Source organism: Stylophora pistillata, chromosome 2 (genome assembly GCF_964205215.1).
Source record: "Stylophora pistillata chromosome 2, jaStyPist1.2, whole genome shotgun sequence".
NCBI classification, from domain to species: Eukaryota; Metazoa; Cnidaria; class Anthozoa; order Scleractinia; family Pocilloporidae; genus Stylophora; species Stylophora pistillata.
In genome coordinates, this window is record NC_142520.1 from 32,089,315 (window position 1) to 32,107,984 (window position 18,670).

Here is an 18,670-nt window from a genome sequence, read left to right on the forward strand (position 1 = left end):
CTGTTTGTTTGACAACAGTTATCGAGCAACGAATTCGAACATTGTCAAAACTTTGGCGATCCACTATTCTTTTAGTTTGAGCACAATTGATTTTCATTCATCGTTTTTGTTTAGAAGTAATCGTGGACGATGTGCTGGACATTATATCTGTCAAAAGGTTAGCCGCGTTTCCGTAGAAAAGCGCTTAACAGGAGTTGTCTGCACTAGCTCCGATTTGAGGATCGTCCCGATCTTTTGGGACGCAAAGAAACTCCTCTGTGAGACAATGAACCTCCTTCGGGAGACAATGAACCTCCTTTGGGAGACAATGAACCTCCTTTGGGACACAACGCACACTGATGAGACTTCATGCAATGTTGCTTATGACAAAATATTTGACAGAAACGATAGCGTGGATAAGTCTTTTGACCGTGAAGAAATCAAACCGACACATTTTGTTCGAAGCAATGTGGTTGCGAAATGCACCCTTGTTAGAGTATTCCTGAAAGCTGTGCCAGGTTCTGTAAAACACAATTCAGCTATTGATTCTGTTACAAAAGTACCAATAATCAGTGATAAGGAACTCAAAGGTATGAAAAACGATCTGCAATTTAGATCACGTACACCGTTCAGGCGACTAGCAGTAAAACCATACAGATCTCGAGATAGAGAACCATCTAGAATATCACTGTGAAAAGTTATCCAGTCATTGAAATTTCCAAAATTGAGATCAAAAGTGAAGAATTTGCTCAAAAAATCAGTTCCTGCTTCATCTGTTTTACACAACATTGCTTGTAATTATAAATTGTGGAAAATCAGACATACTAAAAGGCAAACAAGTTTCTCTAGTAATTATCTTTTACGAGCTAAGTGTGCCACTTGTTCATTTGCATTTAATGCATTAAAAAGAAATCTTTTACTCTCTGAAGATGTTGAATTAAATCCGGGTCCTGTTGCAAAAGGCAAAACTGGCTCATTGGCATTAGTATCCAATACTACAGGTGATTTGCTCTTAAACTACAGGCTACTTAGACATGGATTAAGACCACTTGATGTTGGTGGAGGAGGCGACTGCTTTTTTAAGTCAGTATCACACCAGTTATATGGTGACTCCAACCATCACCTAGAAATTAGAGCATTGGCTGTCCAGTATTTGAGAAATAATCCTGAGCGATTTATAGAAAGCAATTTGGATGGATCATGGTTAAGTTATTTATCTTGTATCTCTATTCAAGGAACATGGGCTGAGAAACTTAGGGAAAAAATACTGAAACAGATTCCACTTGATCAACCAAACAAAACAAGTCAATTGCATACAGTGTTGCACCTAGCTGTTGATGAAAGAACAGATATCTCCCTCAATGTAAGAACTGATGATGGCTTGACAAATGGTGCTGGTAACATAATCAAACTTATTCAAACACAAGAAACTGGCAAACCTTCAGGTATTATTTGGGTACAATTTGATTGCCCTGGTGTTGGTGAGAAAACAAGACATGATAATAGACATCTTTATAAGCAAGGCATTGAACCTACATGGACACCCATTAAACCAGTTACATCACAGTTTGCAGTGGGTAGAAATAGAACAGCACAGGTCTTAGAACGTAGCAGCAGGACGTAGTGGAAAAACAATTTCCACTACGTCCTGCTGCTGCAAAAACCATTCACAGGTCACAAGGTGATACAGTTGATAAAATAGTTGTCAACTTTGATGCAAGAAAAGCAATACCTCATATTCACTATGTAGGTTTAAGCAGAGTAACAACAATAGAAGGCTTACACATAATAGACCTTTGTGAAGACAAAATAGCTGTAAATACTGATGTACAGAAAGAAATGGAAAGGCTGAGAACTGAAGCTAAATTACATTTGTGCATAAATCCCGTTTACAATGCTGATCAAGTGCTGTTAAAAGTTTGTTATTTAAATGCAAGGTCTTTACATAGACATATTGAAGATGTGCAAAGTGACCTGAACTACAGTAGTACTGATGTAAATATTTTCAACAGAGACAAGATTCTGTCACTCTGATGATGAGAGTGCATATATTATTGATAACTATAGTTTGTTTAGAAATGATGGTACAGTAACAACTACTAATCTCCGACCATATGGAGGAACAGCAGTTTATAGTCGCGTTGATTACTATCCTGGTTATCCGTACTCCTGTAATTCTCATGGGATTGAAATAACTGCTATCAGACTAATGACTGCTCCACACATACACATATTTGACATATATCGCTCACCTAGTGTACCCATAGTGCAAATGTGTTCTGCATTATTCAATGTTTTATTTTCACAGGCCTTGCAACTCAATGTTTTAATTGGTGACTTTAATATTGACTGGCTAGAAAATGCAGAGAGAACATCACTGTATAACTTATTTGTAAGAGATCATGGATATAAACAGCTTGTATCATCTTACACCACAGATAACAAGACTTGCATAGATCATGTTTATACTAACATACCCATATCAAATATTAAGGTAGAAGTACTTGAAACATATTTTACAGATCACAAGTCAGTTTGTGCACTTGTTGATTGCTTTAATGAGGCAGTTTAAATATCAAACTGTTTGGCATGAAGAGATATAAAGGAGGAGGTATAAACCTTGTCTGCAACTATAGAATTGACTGAGCCACAAATACAAAGTTACTAAATTGTTCTTCTATTTTTTTTTCTAGACGAATCCATAGAAGGATATGTACATTTGTTAACAGAGGTGCAAACAGCAAGAAATTCCATTACTAACTACTTCAACTGCCGCATGTAAACAGGGCAAGAGGAAGCAGTACCTACTGTATGCTATTCACCTCAAAAATGCATGAATTTAAACCAAGCATTTCTTAATAAATCACCAGTGAAGATTGTTGGAGTGAAACAAACACCATCAAAAAGGTTCCATACACGAGAAGAAGAATTTACCATTGCAAAACATGCAAAAATTTATCCAGCTTCTCTGTCATTTTCTTTTAACGAAAGCTTTAGCAACCAGGTATGCACAATTACTCAAGCACTAGGAAAAGATGTATACGAAACTGTAGATGTCAAGGCCAAAGTCCTCAAGAAGGCGGAAAATAATCAAGTCATTATAAAATATGGTGAGAAGGCAAAATATAAAAGCGATTGTCTTATAGCTGATGAAACTAACTCGGTAAAACTGGTCTTGTGGGAAGGCATAATTGATAAAATTCATGCTGGGAAAACATACCACTTCAAACAATTGAAACTTGGCGTTTTTGATGATGTCAAGTATTTAAATACTAGTGAAGCCACTGACCCTCAAGAAATTGATGATTTACAGAACATCAATCTGACCACACCAGAAATAAAAGACAACACCATTGAAGGCCGCTGCATTGGTGTTCAGATCAAGCGTACTGCCTCTTGCATAGTATGTAACATGACCATCAACGAAGCACAACTTGAGAGCGAAACTGTAACTTGTAACAACTGCAACATGACTACTCTTTCAAGCATTTGCAATACAAAATTAGTTGCTCAAATTGTCATTCAAACTATGCAGGAGAAAAAAATTCTTAAATTTACCTGCTTTAATGATGCCACAAGCAGCTTCCTCATAACAACCGACTCCCAGATGTCATTATCTGATATCCCACTAGAAGACTTACAGAAAATCATGTTGCAGGCAGGGAATAAGAAAATTATAGCAGACAAAACAACTCAAGTAATTTCACAATTCCTCCCCTTGCATTGATATTAAGATTAAAAATACATGTACATATTGTACATGTATTTTTAATCTTAATATCAATTTTTAATCTTAATATCAATTTTTAATCTTAATATCTTTTTTTTTTTGTACATGTATCAAGATTAAAAATACATGTATATATTATCATGAAATCAAACTTGCGGTGTTCTTGCAGGAGCTGGGCTTGTAAAAACACGCTGTCGTACCCTTTCAAATTATGAAAGATGCAAATGACATCCTGGCTGTCTTCTTTGGGAATGGGATGAGCGGGGGTACCGTAAATATGGGAATCTAGAAACTCTAAAAAGTCAGCAGTGCACTGTGGGCCATAGAATGTGTGACACTCGTCTGAGTCTCCCGTTTCAGCGCGGACTAAGATGGGGGAATGGGTACCATCGGGTAGAATGACGGCTTCAAAATCTGCATAGACAAATATAGGCGGCTCGACATAGGAGCTGACATGAGGGTTTTTCTTTTTCTGTTTTTTGTAGAGGGAAGCTGGTTTCTTGACAGGTACACCGCTAAAAAAGTTGAGTGATTCCAACTCAATATAACGAGTTCAACTTGCATCCAGAATAACTCTTTATATTGAGTTGGATTAACTATCTATATTGAGTAAAACTAACTCATTGGAGTAAGTTAGGACAACTCAAAAAGAGTTAGAAGTACTCAAATAATGAGTTAACTCTACTCAAAACATGAGTGGGTTTTTCTCAAAAATGAGTACAGACAACTCTGATAATGTGTTCAGTAAACTCATACGAAATGCATCCAGATTGACTCTTTATTTTGAGTTAAACTTCACTTCACTCAAAAAAATGAGTTAGCTTACTCTCACAATGAGTTACCTCCATGGCATAAAACTGTTCAGATTGGTTAACATCAATGTTATTAGAAGAGGTATATCAAGCTAAATAAATAAAAGCAAGTGTCACTAGAAATCATGAAGCTATATTAAATTTGCAAAACGAATAATTTTTTGTTTGCTAAAATTCTGAAGATATGCATGTAAAATGTAAAATTATAAAAATTGTCCACTCTTCCATGAATGTAAAATGGTCTAACATTATTTAGCAATAAATAGTAACAATTTTTAAGAAATCCTTAATTTAAAGAGTGCATGCAATGAAATGTATTTAAGGGAATACTGAATCACACGAATTTAGTGTGAGCACTCAAATAATCATAAATAATCTTTAATTTTGGATAAGCTGTAATAGGTTTTGAAAGAAAAGATTGAATGATAATCTAAACATTGATCACATGATGCAGGCATTCAAACAAGGGCAAAATACACTGTAAGCAATATTTTAATATATTTTACAAATCACTATCAAGCAATTGAAATCTACAGAGTAAATTACCATACATAGTCTAGAGCCATCTTTAAATAAGTGCAATTCCTTTGATGCAGGTATACCATTTCATTAATACCCCTAATCCATCTGAACAATATGCCCTACAAGGGAACAGTACTTTTTCAAATAGCTTTGGACCATTTATTGTAATTCACTCCCTAGATTTCATTTGCCCAATAATTTACGAAATAAATCAATATATTGTTTACAGGTATATGCAATTGGTTGAATATCAACCACACATGAAGTATAATTAAGTTATCATTCAATTGAAGTAATTATAAAATCACATTTTCAGATCTTTGACATAGCATCAATGTCATTTACAAAATTAATTACTGTGGATGGTAGCTTCTTCCCATCCTGAAGTTGCAATATGCACTTTTGCAAGTACAAATAGAAGTTGTTGAGGCCACTTGGATAGTCATAAAGGAACACATAGTAACATGCCATCAAACAGACTGTGGCCTCCAACAGAGTGGTGTTTGTTGAGCTGCATAGCACTTGCTGATCTGCTATTATATAGATAGCGTCGGGGGAACTTAGCTGCCCTTTAAATACAATTCTTGGAAAAGGCTTGTTGGAAATCTTCACGATCTCATCAATATCTTCATCTTCCTACAAAAAAAGTAAAACTCCAGAGTCAATAATTATTGTGTTTGAAAACAATATTTGTTTTTTTAAAAAAAATACAGCTTGTCAAATTTATTGACGAGAATTTCTTGAATCTATTGCTTCTGTCAATCAATGATAATCAGTCGGTGCCTTTTATATTTTTGACTAGCTGCAATGAAAAACCAAATTGTTTCCAAATGTGCAACTAATGAGTTCGCAGAATTTCGGGAACCACTATAACCAATGTGATTTCTGGCACCTCCTTTTTGACTGACAATATGATAGGTCATAATTAATGTTCGAATTATATTAGACTGCTAGCTATCATATGAATAATAATTTAGCTGTAAAATCTGTTATGTTATCTATGACTTTTTTTTCTTGTCACTTTGTGTGGTGCAATTTTTTTGCCAAAAACTCGTGCGTAGGGCTACCATTAAATGCTGATTATCTCAAAAAGAGTTCTGGACACCAATTTTTTCTTTTCAGATTTGAAATAAAGCATTAAATTTTACTTCGGAAAATTGTAGTTTCAAAAAAAGTTTAACATTATTTCCAAAAGTAGCCAGTCACCTTAACAAGCTGTATGTACCGATATGTTCAATAATGAAATTGTTGGAATTGAGTGGCACCCAAATCCTAAAATAATGTAATCTTGTCAATCAAATAGAGATGCTAGAACCATTAATTTTAACTATTCTTTCAGAAATAAATATAATTTGATGATACTTACAAATACGAAATGGACAAAGTCATCTGTTGAAATAAGGCCAGACTTTGGCAGAAGAAGGTATGGCAGTACTGCCATGGCCACTTCAGCTTGTTCCTCCAGAAATAATTGAAAGATTTAGATTGATTTCACTACAATTAGGGTATTTACACTGGACCAGGTTCATCAAAACTGGCTTAGTTTTAATCTTTGCACTGTTTTTTACTTAATTGTATGATGCCCTTTAATATTTGTGATCCAAAGTAATATAGAGGTTTACTGCACTGCACTGTGTTAACACTGAATAAATTTTAGTAAAGCGACGGTATTTTTTTAAGCCTTCCGGTGCAAGAAAAAATACAGCTCAGGAGTAAGATTGTCCAGGGTAACACACAAACTAGCAGTGTAGTAAATTGTTTATAATATGATATGAAGACATCAGATACCCAAAAATTTGAAAAAAATATTAAAACGTTTGAAAGGACAGACCTTTCGAGCATGTGCTGTTGCTGCACTTGAAAATGGGTTGTAATAGACCTACTTGACTATACAAATTGCCCATTTCAGACCATGTGATGTTTACATGTTGTTCTCTGTAGAATTGTATCTAGAATCTTTACATGTTCACATGAATGGACGAATTAATATCAGAAAAACAAAGAAACTATTCTCCAGAGACGATATTGTAAACATCACATTGTCTGAAATGGGCAATTTGCATTTGATTCTGATTAGGTCTATACACGGGAAAGGCACGAGCTCGCATGATAAGATATTGTTTTCTTTTATATTTCTTACCAATTGTTGGTTCTGATTCATCTTCGTTCATGTCATCATCATCATCCTCCAGGAGGTGCAGGAACGTTTGGATTTCTTCTTTTGATTTACTCTTATTTTTTGTCTTTCCTAGTTTTACAATCGGGTCAGTGACTTGCTGAAAATTAGACCTGAATGAATCCACCACACTTGAATTTAGACCCAAAATTCTTTCAAATTCAGCCAGTATCTAAGGAACAAAGGTTTGAATAGCATCAATAATAATTCCTATATTTCTGTTAACATATGAAGTAAGAGAGGACATTCACATCTTGCAAGCATAGGATGTCTGCATATCACCCAACACACCCAGAATTGCCCAGTTACTCAAGGCAGCAAATTGTGCTGACCTGACAGAACAACCAGACTGCCAATCACCCTAATGTGGGGGTAGTTTTATTAAACTCATCCTTCTTCTACACAACTTTCTTGTTGAAAGACACAGAGAAAACACAATTAGATTGCTCATACTCATAGTTCACAAGGACAACAATATATAGCTTAACATACCTGTTCAAACTTAAATAGAGTAGGGTAGTGTTCTTTTATTTCCTTGATGCTCATATTGTCATTCATTAGTCTCCGTCTGCTGGGGAAAGTCACTGACATTCGTTTGCTTATCTTTGCCCAATCTGGAGACCTTTTTTCAAATTCACTCTTCATAAAATCTTTATGTCGTTGTAGAGACACCTCATCCTCACCCTCTGGAAAGGGTGGCTCCCAGTTTATGGCTCCTCTGCGAAGCTTAGCTTTCACACACTCTTTGGAGCTCTCTTTGGGCTTTCTTTTCCTGAGGATTACTTCCGGGTCATCTTTAATAGACTTTCTCTCATTACGGAACTTTTCGTATAGACTAGCGTACCAGGAATCCTGGAAATAGTATTCAAATCAATTATCTCTGATGTAATAGATGATTTGCATTTATATGACATTTCAGTACTAGAATCCTCTGCACATATATTTTTTCTTTTTCAGATTTTGAATCTCTTTTGTATCTCCTTTTTTGATCTCCTAGTATTCGCAAAAGCTACTCAAGGAGTAATAAATCAAAATAAAAAAAACTATGTGCCAGCATTCTAGTAGCTGTAGTATTATTTTCATGCCATAATTCAACAGGGTTCCCACTCTTATGAAAAAGTTAAATTCCCTGACCAAAACCAAAACCAATTTTTCCATCACCCAATGGCACACTTCTAGTTAGTCATTGTTATGAAGGACACCACGAATATTTGGGAAATTTCATTTGGAAACATAATCACCAAGAAGATGTTGCAAAGATGAAAGAAAAATTCCCTATTTTGATAAATTGCAAATTTCCCTGACCAAAATCAAAATTCCCCGACCTTGAAAAAAATGCCAAATTCTCTGACTGTGGGAGTCAATGTTCAAATTACCTTTTTATTAGATCATTGAATCAGTCAGCAATTTGGAAAACTCTGGATAGGTCATGAAAAAACATGTAATAAGCTAAAATGCAAGGTCACATATGGTTTGCATTTTTTACTAGTGAACATGATCAACCTTTAAGGCCTCGATATGAAAACTTTTTTGAGGGATATGTAGCAAACTTTTTCATGTTTTCATATAACAGCATCAGATATCAACATATCATTTGTTTCAAAACCTTAGAGTACTTATTCGGTACTTACATATCCAGTACCAATTGAGGTATCTTTCAGGAAGGGATACTTCTGGACTATTAGTTCACAAATAGATGTGAGTTGATGTTTGGTGGGATACCTACAATTCACAAACCAAAAAATAAAATGAAATGTACAATAATTAGTAACCTAATACCAGTACCTTCTTCTTCAACATAAGATCTCATTGATGAAAATACAATAAGCCAATTTTAGCATTTCCCTACACCACAATAAAATGTATTCCTGATGGCTTTTCATCAATCAAAAAGTGGTAAACATATATCAAACAAGTATACTTACAAAGTGTAGCGGGCAAAATGATCGTATATTGAGCCTATGAACTCTCTTCTAAACTTCTTATTGATGTTCTGCTTCTCCTTGCTTGCCAGTGTTCTAGTAACATCCAGTCGGAAACTGGTTGGAAGTGTTAACACTCTTGGCCAAAGCATTTTTGCATTTAGCACTATATTGTCATCAGGGCAGGGACTGCTAACTTTGTTATCAAATTCCAGCCTCTTTCTGTATGAATAGTAAAATATAGCTGTAGATAATGGATGTCCCTAAAGACAGAAAGGAATGGATCAAAATAGACTTTTTATTTAACAAACATGACATCTTGAAGCAAAACAATTATATCATTTCAATGACACCTGAACACCTTATCAATGGCTGATATGTATAATGGCATAAAACATTACTCCAAGTAAGATGGAAACAAATTCAAACAAATCAGATTGAAGTCATCTAAAAAAGTAAATCAGACTTTCATAAGATCCATTAGAATTGCTAAAATCTCTGATGATGTACATCTGGTTTGAAAGGGCATTAAACTTTTTTTTGCTAATTCTTTTATGGGTTTGTATTTAGTAAATTTATATATACTGGCAAAAACAATTCCCAGAGAATATATGTCACTCTTAACAGATTGGGGATGAGTTCCCTCAATGAGTTCAGGAGCAATTTGCATGTGCTCTTTGCGGTAGCGATCCTTCTCCGCAGCAGTAAGAACTTTAATCTTCCCTTCACTTATCTGTGTGGCCTTACTAAAATCTATTAAGATAGGTGTGATAACATTTACAGGTGATACAGAAACAACAATGTTGTCAGTTTTTATATCATTGTGGAGCACTCCCATAGTATGTAAATAGCAAATACTATCAGTAATCTGGAAACTTAAATGAAGCCAATACTCTGGACCATTTACATAAGATTTAATATGTTCTTCATCCTTATGTAAAAGTTCTCTTAGTGTCAAGGCCTTAAACGATCCATTACCATAAAATTCTGCGACTATGAAATAAGGCTTCTGCATTGTGTTTACCCCAAATATAATGGGGAGATTTATGTGACAACATTTGTCCAAAAATGAAGCTTCCCTTTGAACTTCCTTAACACTAGATGACTCTAAATACTTGACTGCAACTGGTGTGGATCTAAATTTTTTTAAGCACACAGTTCCAAATCTGCCACTACTTAGGTTATCATCTGGTCCAAGATCTTCTAGCATTGTTGGTTGGATTTGCAAAAGCTCCCTAGAAGTATTATTTTTCATATTATTCCTTGCACATCCCTGGAATACACATTTAGTTGTTTTTAGTTTCTCTTTTTCCTTTCTGAAGCTCTCCACATCTCGAAGTACTTTTCTTTCGTTTTCTTTTCTACTCCTATTGCTTCATGCAGATTCTGATTTTTCTGTTTTAGATCACTCATCAGCAATTCAAGTCCCGTTTTTGACTTTTGTCTTTCTTCCCTTTTCCTTTTGTTGCGAGCAAGCCTTTGTCTTCTCTTAGCCGTCAAGGAATGAGTTCTTTTCCTTTTTCTGAAATTTTAATAAGTATAAATTCATTTCTGTCCTCTTTGATGAGCGCTATTAAATATAGCACTCAAAAGAGATACTGGTAAAAGGTGCTTACAAAACACCTTACACAGCAACCATGTTGGCACAAAACAAATTTATACTGTCCTTATGTATCTTACAAAACAGTCTCTACTTACAAGCGAATGTATACTCAATTGAGTAAAGTAATGGTAAAAGGCAGTTAAACTACCTTACACAAAAGCAGAGGCTCAGCACTGATTGTAAGATCTAAGGCTATAAACCGACCGCACCTTTTATTTTTTTAAACTATTGTTTTGCAAAAATAGTTATAAAAACAAAGTTATCAAGGTTGTTGAAGCAAGTCATAGAAATAATGATCCAGTATTATAATGTAGCACAATATTATACCATAACTTAAGATTCAAACCTTGCTTTTACTTCTGTATCAGCTGGAATTCTGTCTTGTACTTCCATTTCTTCATTGGCAATTGGGGTACCCTCTTCAACTAAATCAATACTCTCGGGCCTGGAGGTTTTTTTCAAAGATTCAAGTTGCTTGATAAACTTCATTCTAGGGCCGACCACAGGTATCAGTTGCACTAACGCATTCTCCATTAAGCATTGCATTGCTTCGCCATCGATTTCGTTCTCTTATGAAAGAAAAGAGAGCAATTGGAATCAATATGAAAGAATGTGGGGTAAAGCTTGATAGTTTTGTACTTAGGTATTAGGCAAGACCTATCTATGTGTGCTTAGCACGGCATAGCATGAATGGTACCGAAGTTCCCGCCAAAACCAAGAATCTTTGCATTGGAACAAAACCAAGAATCTTTGCATTGGAAAGAGATCAACCAAATCTCCTCGTAATATTTAATCACCAAAACCTGAGTTTGATTTTTGGTTTTACTGTTCATCTGGATTCCTTATGAATTAGTTTTTTTTTATTCAAAATGGCACCGATTTGCAATACAACGGGTAATGCTCTCTAGATCCTACCAGAGTGTGTACATGGTCGTACATGGTACGGATAGCGCGAAGTTCAAGGAAAATAACCTTGGAAAATAAAGAAATCCTCACAAAAATAAACTAAAATAATACATGATTTATCGTCGTATTATATCTCTACCTAAAATTCAGATCTAAGCATGTACTGAAGGACAACAAATGAGCTTTGTACGAATAAACTTGAAATTCAGGTTAACCTAATATTGTACAAATTCTCTAGTTATAGCTTACCTTCAAAGGTAGAAGCGTGGGACGAAAACCCATTTTGTATCATCCACTGCTTAACCTCGTCCACAGACTTCGGGAAACTTGCCATCTTTTTGAAAACGCTAAAGAGCTCACTTGACTATTGCAATGCAAAGAGTTGGACTACGTGGGAGAAAGCATTCATGGAGAACAAGAGTTTTATCTCGTACATTCGCGCCCTTTTTTTTGATTGGTAGCCACTATCACATGGTCATGTTCATCACATCGAGGTTAAATTTTAGCGCCAAAACAACAGGAAACTCAAATTGGAAAATATTCATTCATACAATATATCCTAAATAAAGACGGCTAAAATAATATCTACGTTGTAATGAAATATATTATAAATATTTTTATAAGAAAAGAGTTGATTTGTCTCAAACTTTGTCCTACTACCATTCCAATCTCGTTCCCAGAGCCTGCGTTTCTACTGGTCAGCACCCAGACATTCGTTTAAGAGCCATTGAATTAGGGTCTTTCTGTGTTCTCCTTCATCAGCGCGTCGTTGTTTATCGAAGGTTTTCCGTATATCCAAATGCATAGTTGTCCATACTGTACTAGTTTTCTTGGTAGAAGCTTCAAAAAGTTATTACATCATATCAAATTTATTCACAGTCATGAACCAAACTTTAGCATCACATGCAGACAATGCGGCCAGTCATTTCGAAAATTCAATTCGTTCAAATCCCATATCCAGAGAGAAGAGAAGAAGAATGCACTGTTAAATTTTGCGAACGTAAGTGAGCAAGGCGATGAAGACGTAGAAGATGAAAACTCTGATGAAGAAGATGGAGAAGACAACGATTCAAATGAAGACACAAACTACGTCGACGATGTGACAAGATTCTTGGCACTGTTTATTTTAAAAACCAAAGAAGAAAATCAACTAAGCCAACAGACAGTCAATGCTATTCTTGACAATACAGGAGACCTAGTGGACAGTAGTTTAGTGGAAATGAAAAACAAAGTGGTGGCATGCCTTCAAAGCAGTGGAATAGAAATTGCTGATGTTGAGGGCCTATCTGGAGTACTTGATGAGCCAAGTATCTTCTCCCAAGCAAAACAACGTTTGCAGAATGAATACCAACAGATGAAGTACTTTGTTGAGAATTTTAACTTTGTGGTAAGTCCTTAGCTTATGTCCAGGCTTTAATAGATGTGATTAGAAGATATGGGACAAATTAATGTATTTTATCACTTGTGTTAACTTGCTTTAAAGTCATCTTAATTAGCCTTCTTATAAACACATGCATTACCAAAATAATATAAATATATTGATTATTATGCTGATATGAGTTTTAATATATATAGGAGCCACAGGAAGTCATCCTCAATCAATATGCTGAATATCGCTATCTGCAAGGCAAGCAAAAACTCTGCCTGGTCAAGGAAACATTTCATTACATCTCGATACTGAAAACCCTACAATCTTTGCTCAATCAGGCAGATGTTTTATGTGAGGTAAGCATCCTATTTGATGTATGTAGAACAGGGAATATAACAGGAACTGCAGAGATGGGTAGGGTTAGGTTTGCATTTTCTGATGTTAGCGCCCCCCCTTCCCCCCCCCACACACACACTTGTTAGGATGCTGTGCAGTCCCTGTATAGAGCAGCTTTCGTATGACTGTGAAAAGTTCAGTGCCATGAACGTGTCGTGTCGTAACGTAGGATTTTAATTGGCTGGATTTTCTTTTTGCGCGATGTGATTGGCTAAGCAGTGCCGTGTCCGCGTAGTGACAGTGTTCGTGCAGTGTTTCGTGCCATGTTTCTTGCATTTGATTGGACGAGGAGTGCGTGTCTTGCAGTGACCGTGATGTTTTCTAGATTTTTAATTGGCTGACTCCTTCCCATGACAGTGTTCATGCCGTGAACGTTTCACAGTCATACGAAAACTGCACTAATAGTTATATTGAAACACTTCAGTTTATGGGTTACATGTTTTTATGGAGGAACTTGGGTGTGGTGATTTGGAAAACTCTTAGTTTTTGTGACAATTTAGATATCATTTTGAAGTTGACAATATTGAATCAATACCATTATTTTACATGACAGTCCCTCTAATAACAAATTACTTGTGGCACATTTTAATAATTTGGGTACTTTTGTAGGTTATGAATGGTCATTCCTCAAATGATGGAATTCTAAGAGACTATTGTGATGGTGAACAGTACAAAATGCATGCTCTTTTTGGACAACCTGGTAATGCACTACTTCTTCATTGTTACTATGATGATTTTCAAGTAACAAACCCGCTTGGATCAAAGACAAAAAAACATAAAATAGGTATGCTTTTCAATCATGTATTTACATGCATGTAAACTATTACGTGTTTTGTTAGGTTGCTGTTAGCATTAATAATTATCATGAACATTATTATTTATTGACTGACAATCTTTTGTTTTTTTGTGATGTGTGTTTCAAAGGAAAAGTCATCTCCTGTTTTTGTGTGTGTGTGTGTGCTTGTTGATGGTGTGTTTGCAGATGATGAAAAAACAAACTACAACCAAACTATCCACAAGATATTAATTGCATGTTTGTCATGTTTAAACAATATCTGGCAGGGAAATTTTGAGAAATCTCTAAAAACTGATCTTTTGGGGATATCCTATTCACTTATGAATGTTTATGAGGTTTGACATGCAACATCCACCATCCTAAATGTCAATCCTGTTCAATATCAAAATATTGAATGCGTACATGCAATGAGAGTAAGTTCCCTCAAATGTGCAGTGTAAAATAAGTGCAAATGTAAGGTCTGGTTCATACGACGTGCTTCTGTTGTGCTGCACAATAGCACATTTGTGTTGACCCAAACTAAAGAAGGTTCAGCCTTGATTCATACGTCATACCTAGTATGTTGAGCCAAATACCTTAAACATAAATAGGTGGTAAAAACAGTCAGCAGAATTAAAGCAGAATTGAAAAATATCAAAGGAAAACATTGTTTGAGGTATGCATTTGGTTTGGCACAACATGTTATGACTATTGCCATTGAAATTGATTTTTTTATGAACATCAGGAGCCTTTTACTTCAATCTGGGAAATCTTAGTCCAGAATACCGTTCTGTTATCAACTCAATTCAGCTAATTGCTTTGTGCCGAGTACCGCTCATAAAAAAGTATGGAATGAATAGGATACTGCAGCCATTCATGCAAGACCTGCATCAACTAGAGGCAGTAAGTATATTGTAGCATACACTTAACTGTCACCTAAATGTAAGTTCAACCATATAAAAATAATTAAGTGCACATTGTCATTAATATTAATTTATAATTTAATTAAAAAATATGTATTTGTTTTCTTCCTAGGATAGAGGTGTAACATTTTGGATAGATGAACAAGAAAGAACATTCAGTGGTTCCATTGGACCTTATTCAAGTGACAATCTTGGGGCACATTCTCTTGGTGGTTTTCAGGAGAGCTTTTCTGGTCTAAGGATTTGTAGAATTTGTATGGCAACTAGAGAAGACACTAACACAAAGGTAGTAGTAGTAGTGTGCATGCATTTTTGGTCATTATTCAATGTGTCAAGTGTAAAAGATTATTTACCGGCATTCTAAATTTTGTTACAAATAAGTTTAGACTTTTGATCAGACCCTGTGTCAATAGTGTTAATATGAGTCTACACTTCAAAGTTCATGGATTTGAGATGAATATACTATTATACAACTCATATTGTGAATGTCACATTGATATTAGTTTACAGAAGCAGATTTTCAAATTAGAACAAGAGCAATCCATGACAGACATTGCCGGCTTGTAGAAAATGATGCAAATCTAGAAGCAACTTATGGGGTAAAAACAAGAAGTGTTCTCAACCAGTCCCGTTACTTCCACATTACTGATGGACTTGTTCTTGATGTCATGCATGACCAACTTGAGGGAGTGCTGCCCCTAGAAGTCAAGATTCTGTTACAGAAGTACATTCAAGAGGAAAATTATTTCACACTTGAAATTGTGAATGACAGATTAGAAAGATTGTGGTATCCTCAATCTGATGCTAGCAATAAACCAAGTCCTATAAAGCCGCAGTCATTGGCAAACAATTCAATGAGGATTTCACAGTCAGGTTAGGAGAATGATGTTTTGCAATGGCTGAGTTACATATTACTATTATATATTATGTTATATTTTAAAAAGAAAAAGAAATATACAAAAAATATATATAAAAGGCTTTGTTGTATACTAAAAGTACATGATAATTTCATATTCTTTTTCTTTCTTTCACCAGCAGCTCGGATGTGGTGCCTGGCAAGAATGTTTCCTATACTTATAGGAGACTTGATTCCACAAAATGATGAGCACTGGGAAAACTTTTTGCGACTACTGAAAATTGAAGAAATTGTTTTTGCTCCTAAAGCAACACCACAGGTGGCTGCATATCTTGGAGTTCTCATAGAGGAGTACCTAGAGGACTATGTCAACCTCAATGACCGGCTTCCAATCCCAAAGCAGCATTACATGGTGCATTACCCAAATCAAATTATCAAGTATGTCTTTTTATATTGAAATTGTAAGCATTGTACATTTTGTACTACTGGGGGTTAGGGGAAGGGTATTACCACTTTATCCACCTTTCATAACTTTACATACCCTTTCAATATATGTATTATTAGCCCACTCAGACTTCATCATGCTGATTATTTAAGTTTTCTGAAACTTGCAGTGCAGCTTATACATGGGTATATAATGCAGTATTACTTATAGTTTTATGTGATGTTTAATGAATGAGCAATAATGTCTTATCAGGTTTAGAAGCATGAGGTGCAGCCGAGTGTTTTTAGACCTCATAATTATAAGATTTTGGTTCCACTGGAGCCACCATACATGGACTTTCATACTTCAATAGATATTTGACGTCACAGGCATGTGCGAGTAGCTCTAAAAGAAACTCCCACATGCTCAATATTCTATACATGGCAATCTGGAATTTTAGGGTGTGATGAGACCTTGATGAGGCTCTAAGTCTTCATCTAAACATGGACATATACTTCCTCTCAGATAAAGTCATCTGTCTTAGTGTTCTTTATATAAAGAATACTAATGAAGGTAATTTTTTTTATATAAAGGTTCATCTAAAAGATGGACTTAAAGGGGGACATTATCGAGTATAAAGGTCCATGCATGTAATATGTATGGTGTATCCAGTTGGCCCAAAGGCTTATGAATTATTAATGAGTTTTTGAATAATATCTAGTAATCTTCCATTTACAGAAATGGTCCCCTAGTAAGAAACTGGGCCATGAGGTTCGAGGCCAAACATAACTACTTTAAAAAGCTGGTAGACAACGTCAACAATTTCAAAAATATCACCTATTCCTTGGCTATGAGGCATCAAGCCCTTCAGACTTATCGAATGCAAAGTTCACAAGGCAACTATTTGAGAGTGTCTTTGGAAATTGGACCTGGTAAGGGAGCCATCATTAATTACTGGGGGGGAGGGCCAGTAAAATTTCTAAACCTTCATCCCAAGAAATCTTGTCCTCCCCAAATCAAAGCCTTGTCCCTCTCCCTAAATGCTGGTCCAAAATTTTTTGGCCCTTCCCAAATCAAAGCCCCCTAAACTTACCAGCCCTCCCCCAGTAATTAATGACCTAAGCATTAAATTAATTTAACCCCATGTTCAATGTCATTGGCTAAATCATGAGAGTTTCCTTTAATATATATATATATTTTATATAACTTTTTAGCTGTTGGAAGGGTAACAACTGTTCAAGAAGCAGGAGTAGAAGATGAGCTGCAAGAGGCAGACCCCCAAACTAAAGGCGACAGTTCACTGACACGCACATCCTGGGTTAAAGTTTATGGAACCAAATACGTAAAGGGCGATGTTATTGTAATTGACTACCACCATGGCTTTCCAATTTTGGGAAAGATCCAAAAGGTTTTGGTTGTTGAGAGACACATAGTTTGGTTTCAGTACCTTAAAATAAATGTTACTGAATTTGTCTGTCATTTAAATGCTTTTAAAGTTCAGCAACTGAACGAAATAAGATATATTAAGCAATCTGAGCTTCTAGATTATTACCCCCTTGGTCTCGTTAAGGGATTTGGTTGCTATGCCAACCAAGTCTTCGTGACATTGAAATACAGATTGGATCTTATGCAGTAATGATATTTTTGATTACATTTTGCTATATTGATGCATGTAAATAATACAGAAAAAATCATGATAAATAGTATATTGCAGAATAGAAAGTAAAGTTTCTTAAAATGGCTGCAAAAATATAAAGAAAAATTATTAAAAAGAATAATTACTTTTGTTTCAACTATGTTGTGGTGCTATTCATGCTCCATTTTTTCTGAGTAGAATTACTCAGAAACCAACTTGGATATCATAATGCGATTGAGTAATTTAACTCAACATTTGAGTTAGATTCTCTGAATTATCAAAGAGTTATTGGGTATTTCAATGATTTATGGGTGTTTTATTCATGTACTTTGGCCATTTTAGGGATGGATCGATTTGTAAAGGTTGTTTAATATTGTTCGAATTTGTGTCAATTGCTTGTGTACTATGTCTTGTCATAGTGCACGTGTTACTTTATACTGTTACATAATGTGTAGCAAATATAGCAAAAATATCCCAGCAGAAAGCATCCTTTGCTGGTAAAGCCCATCTCAAAATCATCCCTCATCCCTGTATTCCTTATGACAGACTCAACTTTTAGTTAATTTACTCAATACCGAGTAAATAAACTCACATATTGTGAGTTATATTACTTGACAAATTTTAGTAGAAATATTTGAGTA

The 18,670-nt window shown here is 35.3% G+C and overlaps 2 protein-coding genes and 1 pseudogene across 4 annotated transcripts; 2 read left to right on the top strand and 1 right to left on the bottom strand.

Moving 5' to 3' along the window:
- Nucleotides 1–2,781, top strand: part of LOC148738365 (uncharacterized) — a 5,428-nt pseudogene extending 2,647 nt beyond the window's left edge.
- A 1,688-nt stretch (nt 2,782–4,469) lies between these two features.
- On the bottom strand, nt 4,470–12,038 carry LOC111325080 (sterile alpha motif domain-containing protein 3). Its single transcript, XM_088750833.1, has 8 exons — nt 11,900–12,038; nt 11,091–11,313; nt 9,145–9,363; nt 8,851–8,941; nt 7,712–8,071; nt 7,184–7,391; nt 6,410–6,495; nt 4,470–5,679 (listed from the first exon to the last, which is right to left on the bottom strand). Exons 1-8 carry the CDS (start codon nt 11,982–11,984, stop codon nt 5,356–5,358), a joined length of 1,596 nt encoding a protein of 531 aa, XP_088606959.1. The 5' UTR covers nt 11,985–12,038; the 3' UTR covers nt 4,470–5,355.
- A 411-nt stretch (nt 12,039–12,449) lies between these two features.
- LOC148738366 (uncharacterized) lies at nt 12,450–18,186 on the top strand. Of its 3 annotated transcripts, none has more exons than XM_088750826.1 (9): nt 12,450–13,037; nt 13,226–13,375; nt 14,025–14,199; nt 14,936–15,093; nt 15,226–15,399; nt 15,617–15,986; nt 16,149–16,407; nt 17,132–17,325; nt 17,608–18,186. In XM_088750826.1, the coding sequence occupies exons 1-9, from the start codon at nt 12,450–12,452 to the stop codon at nt 18,027–18,029; spliced, it is 2,490 nt and encodes an 829-aa protein (XP_088606952.1). In that variant the 3' UTR covers nt 18,030–18,186. The 3 variants fall into 3 exon arrangements, with proteins under 3 accessions (XP_088606952.1, XP_088606953.1, XP_088606954.1); XM_088750827.1 differs by having other exon boundaries at nt 16,152–16,407; XM_088750828.1 differs by lacking the exon at nt 17,132–17,325 and having other exon boundaries at nt 17,608–17,878.
- Nucleotides 18,187–18,670: the final 484 nt, after the last annotated feature.

Coding starts and splice junctions, on each gene's coding strand:
- LOC111325080 (XM_088750833.1), bottom strand. CDS start 11,984: ATGGCAAGTTTCCCGAAGTCTGTGGACGAGGTTAAGCAGTGGATGATA. Junction 8,942..9,144: donor CATTTTGCCCGCTACACTTT/GTAAGTATACTT, acceptor TGTGAATTGTAG/GTATCCCACCAAACATCAAC. Junction 7,392..7,711: donor CTCTATTTAAGTTTGAACAG/GTATGTTAAGCT, acceptor TTTGTTCCTTAG/ATACTGGCTGAATTTGAAAG.
- LOC148738366 (XM_088750826.1), top strand. CDS start 12,450: ATGCATAGTTGTCCATACTGTACTAGTTTTCTTGGTAGAAGCTTCAAA. Junction 13,376..14,024: donor AGGCAGATGTTTTATGTGAG/GTAAGCATCCTA, acceptor GTACTTTTGTAG/GTTATGAATGGTCATTCCTC. Junction 15,987..16,148: donor AATGAGGATTTCACAGTCAG/GTTAGGAGAATG, acceptor TTCTTTCACCAG/CAGCTCGGATGTGGTGCCTG.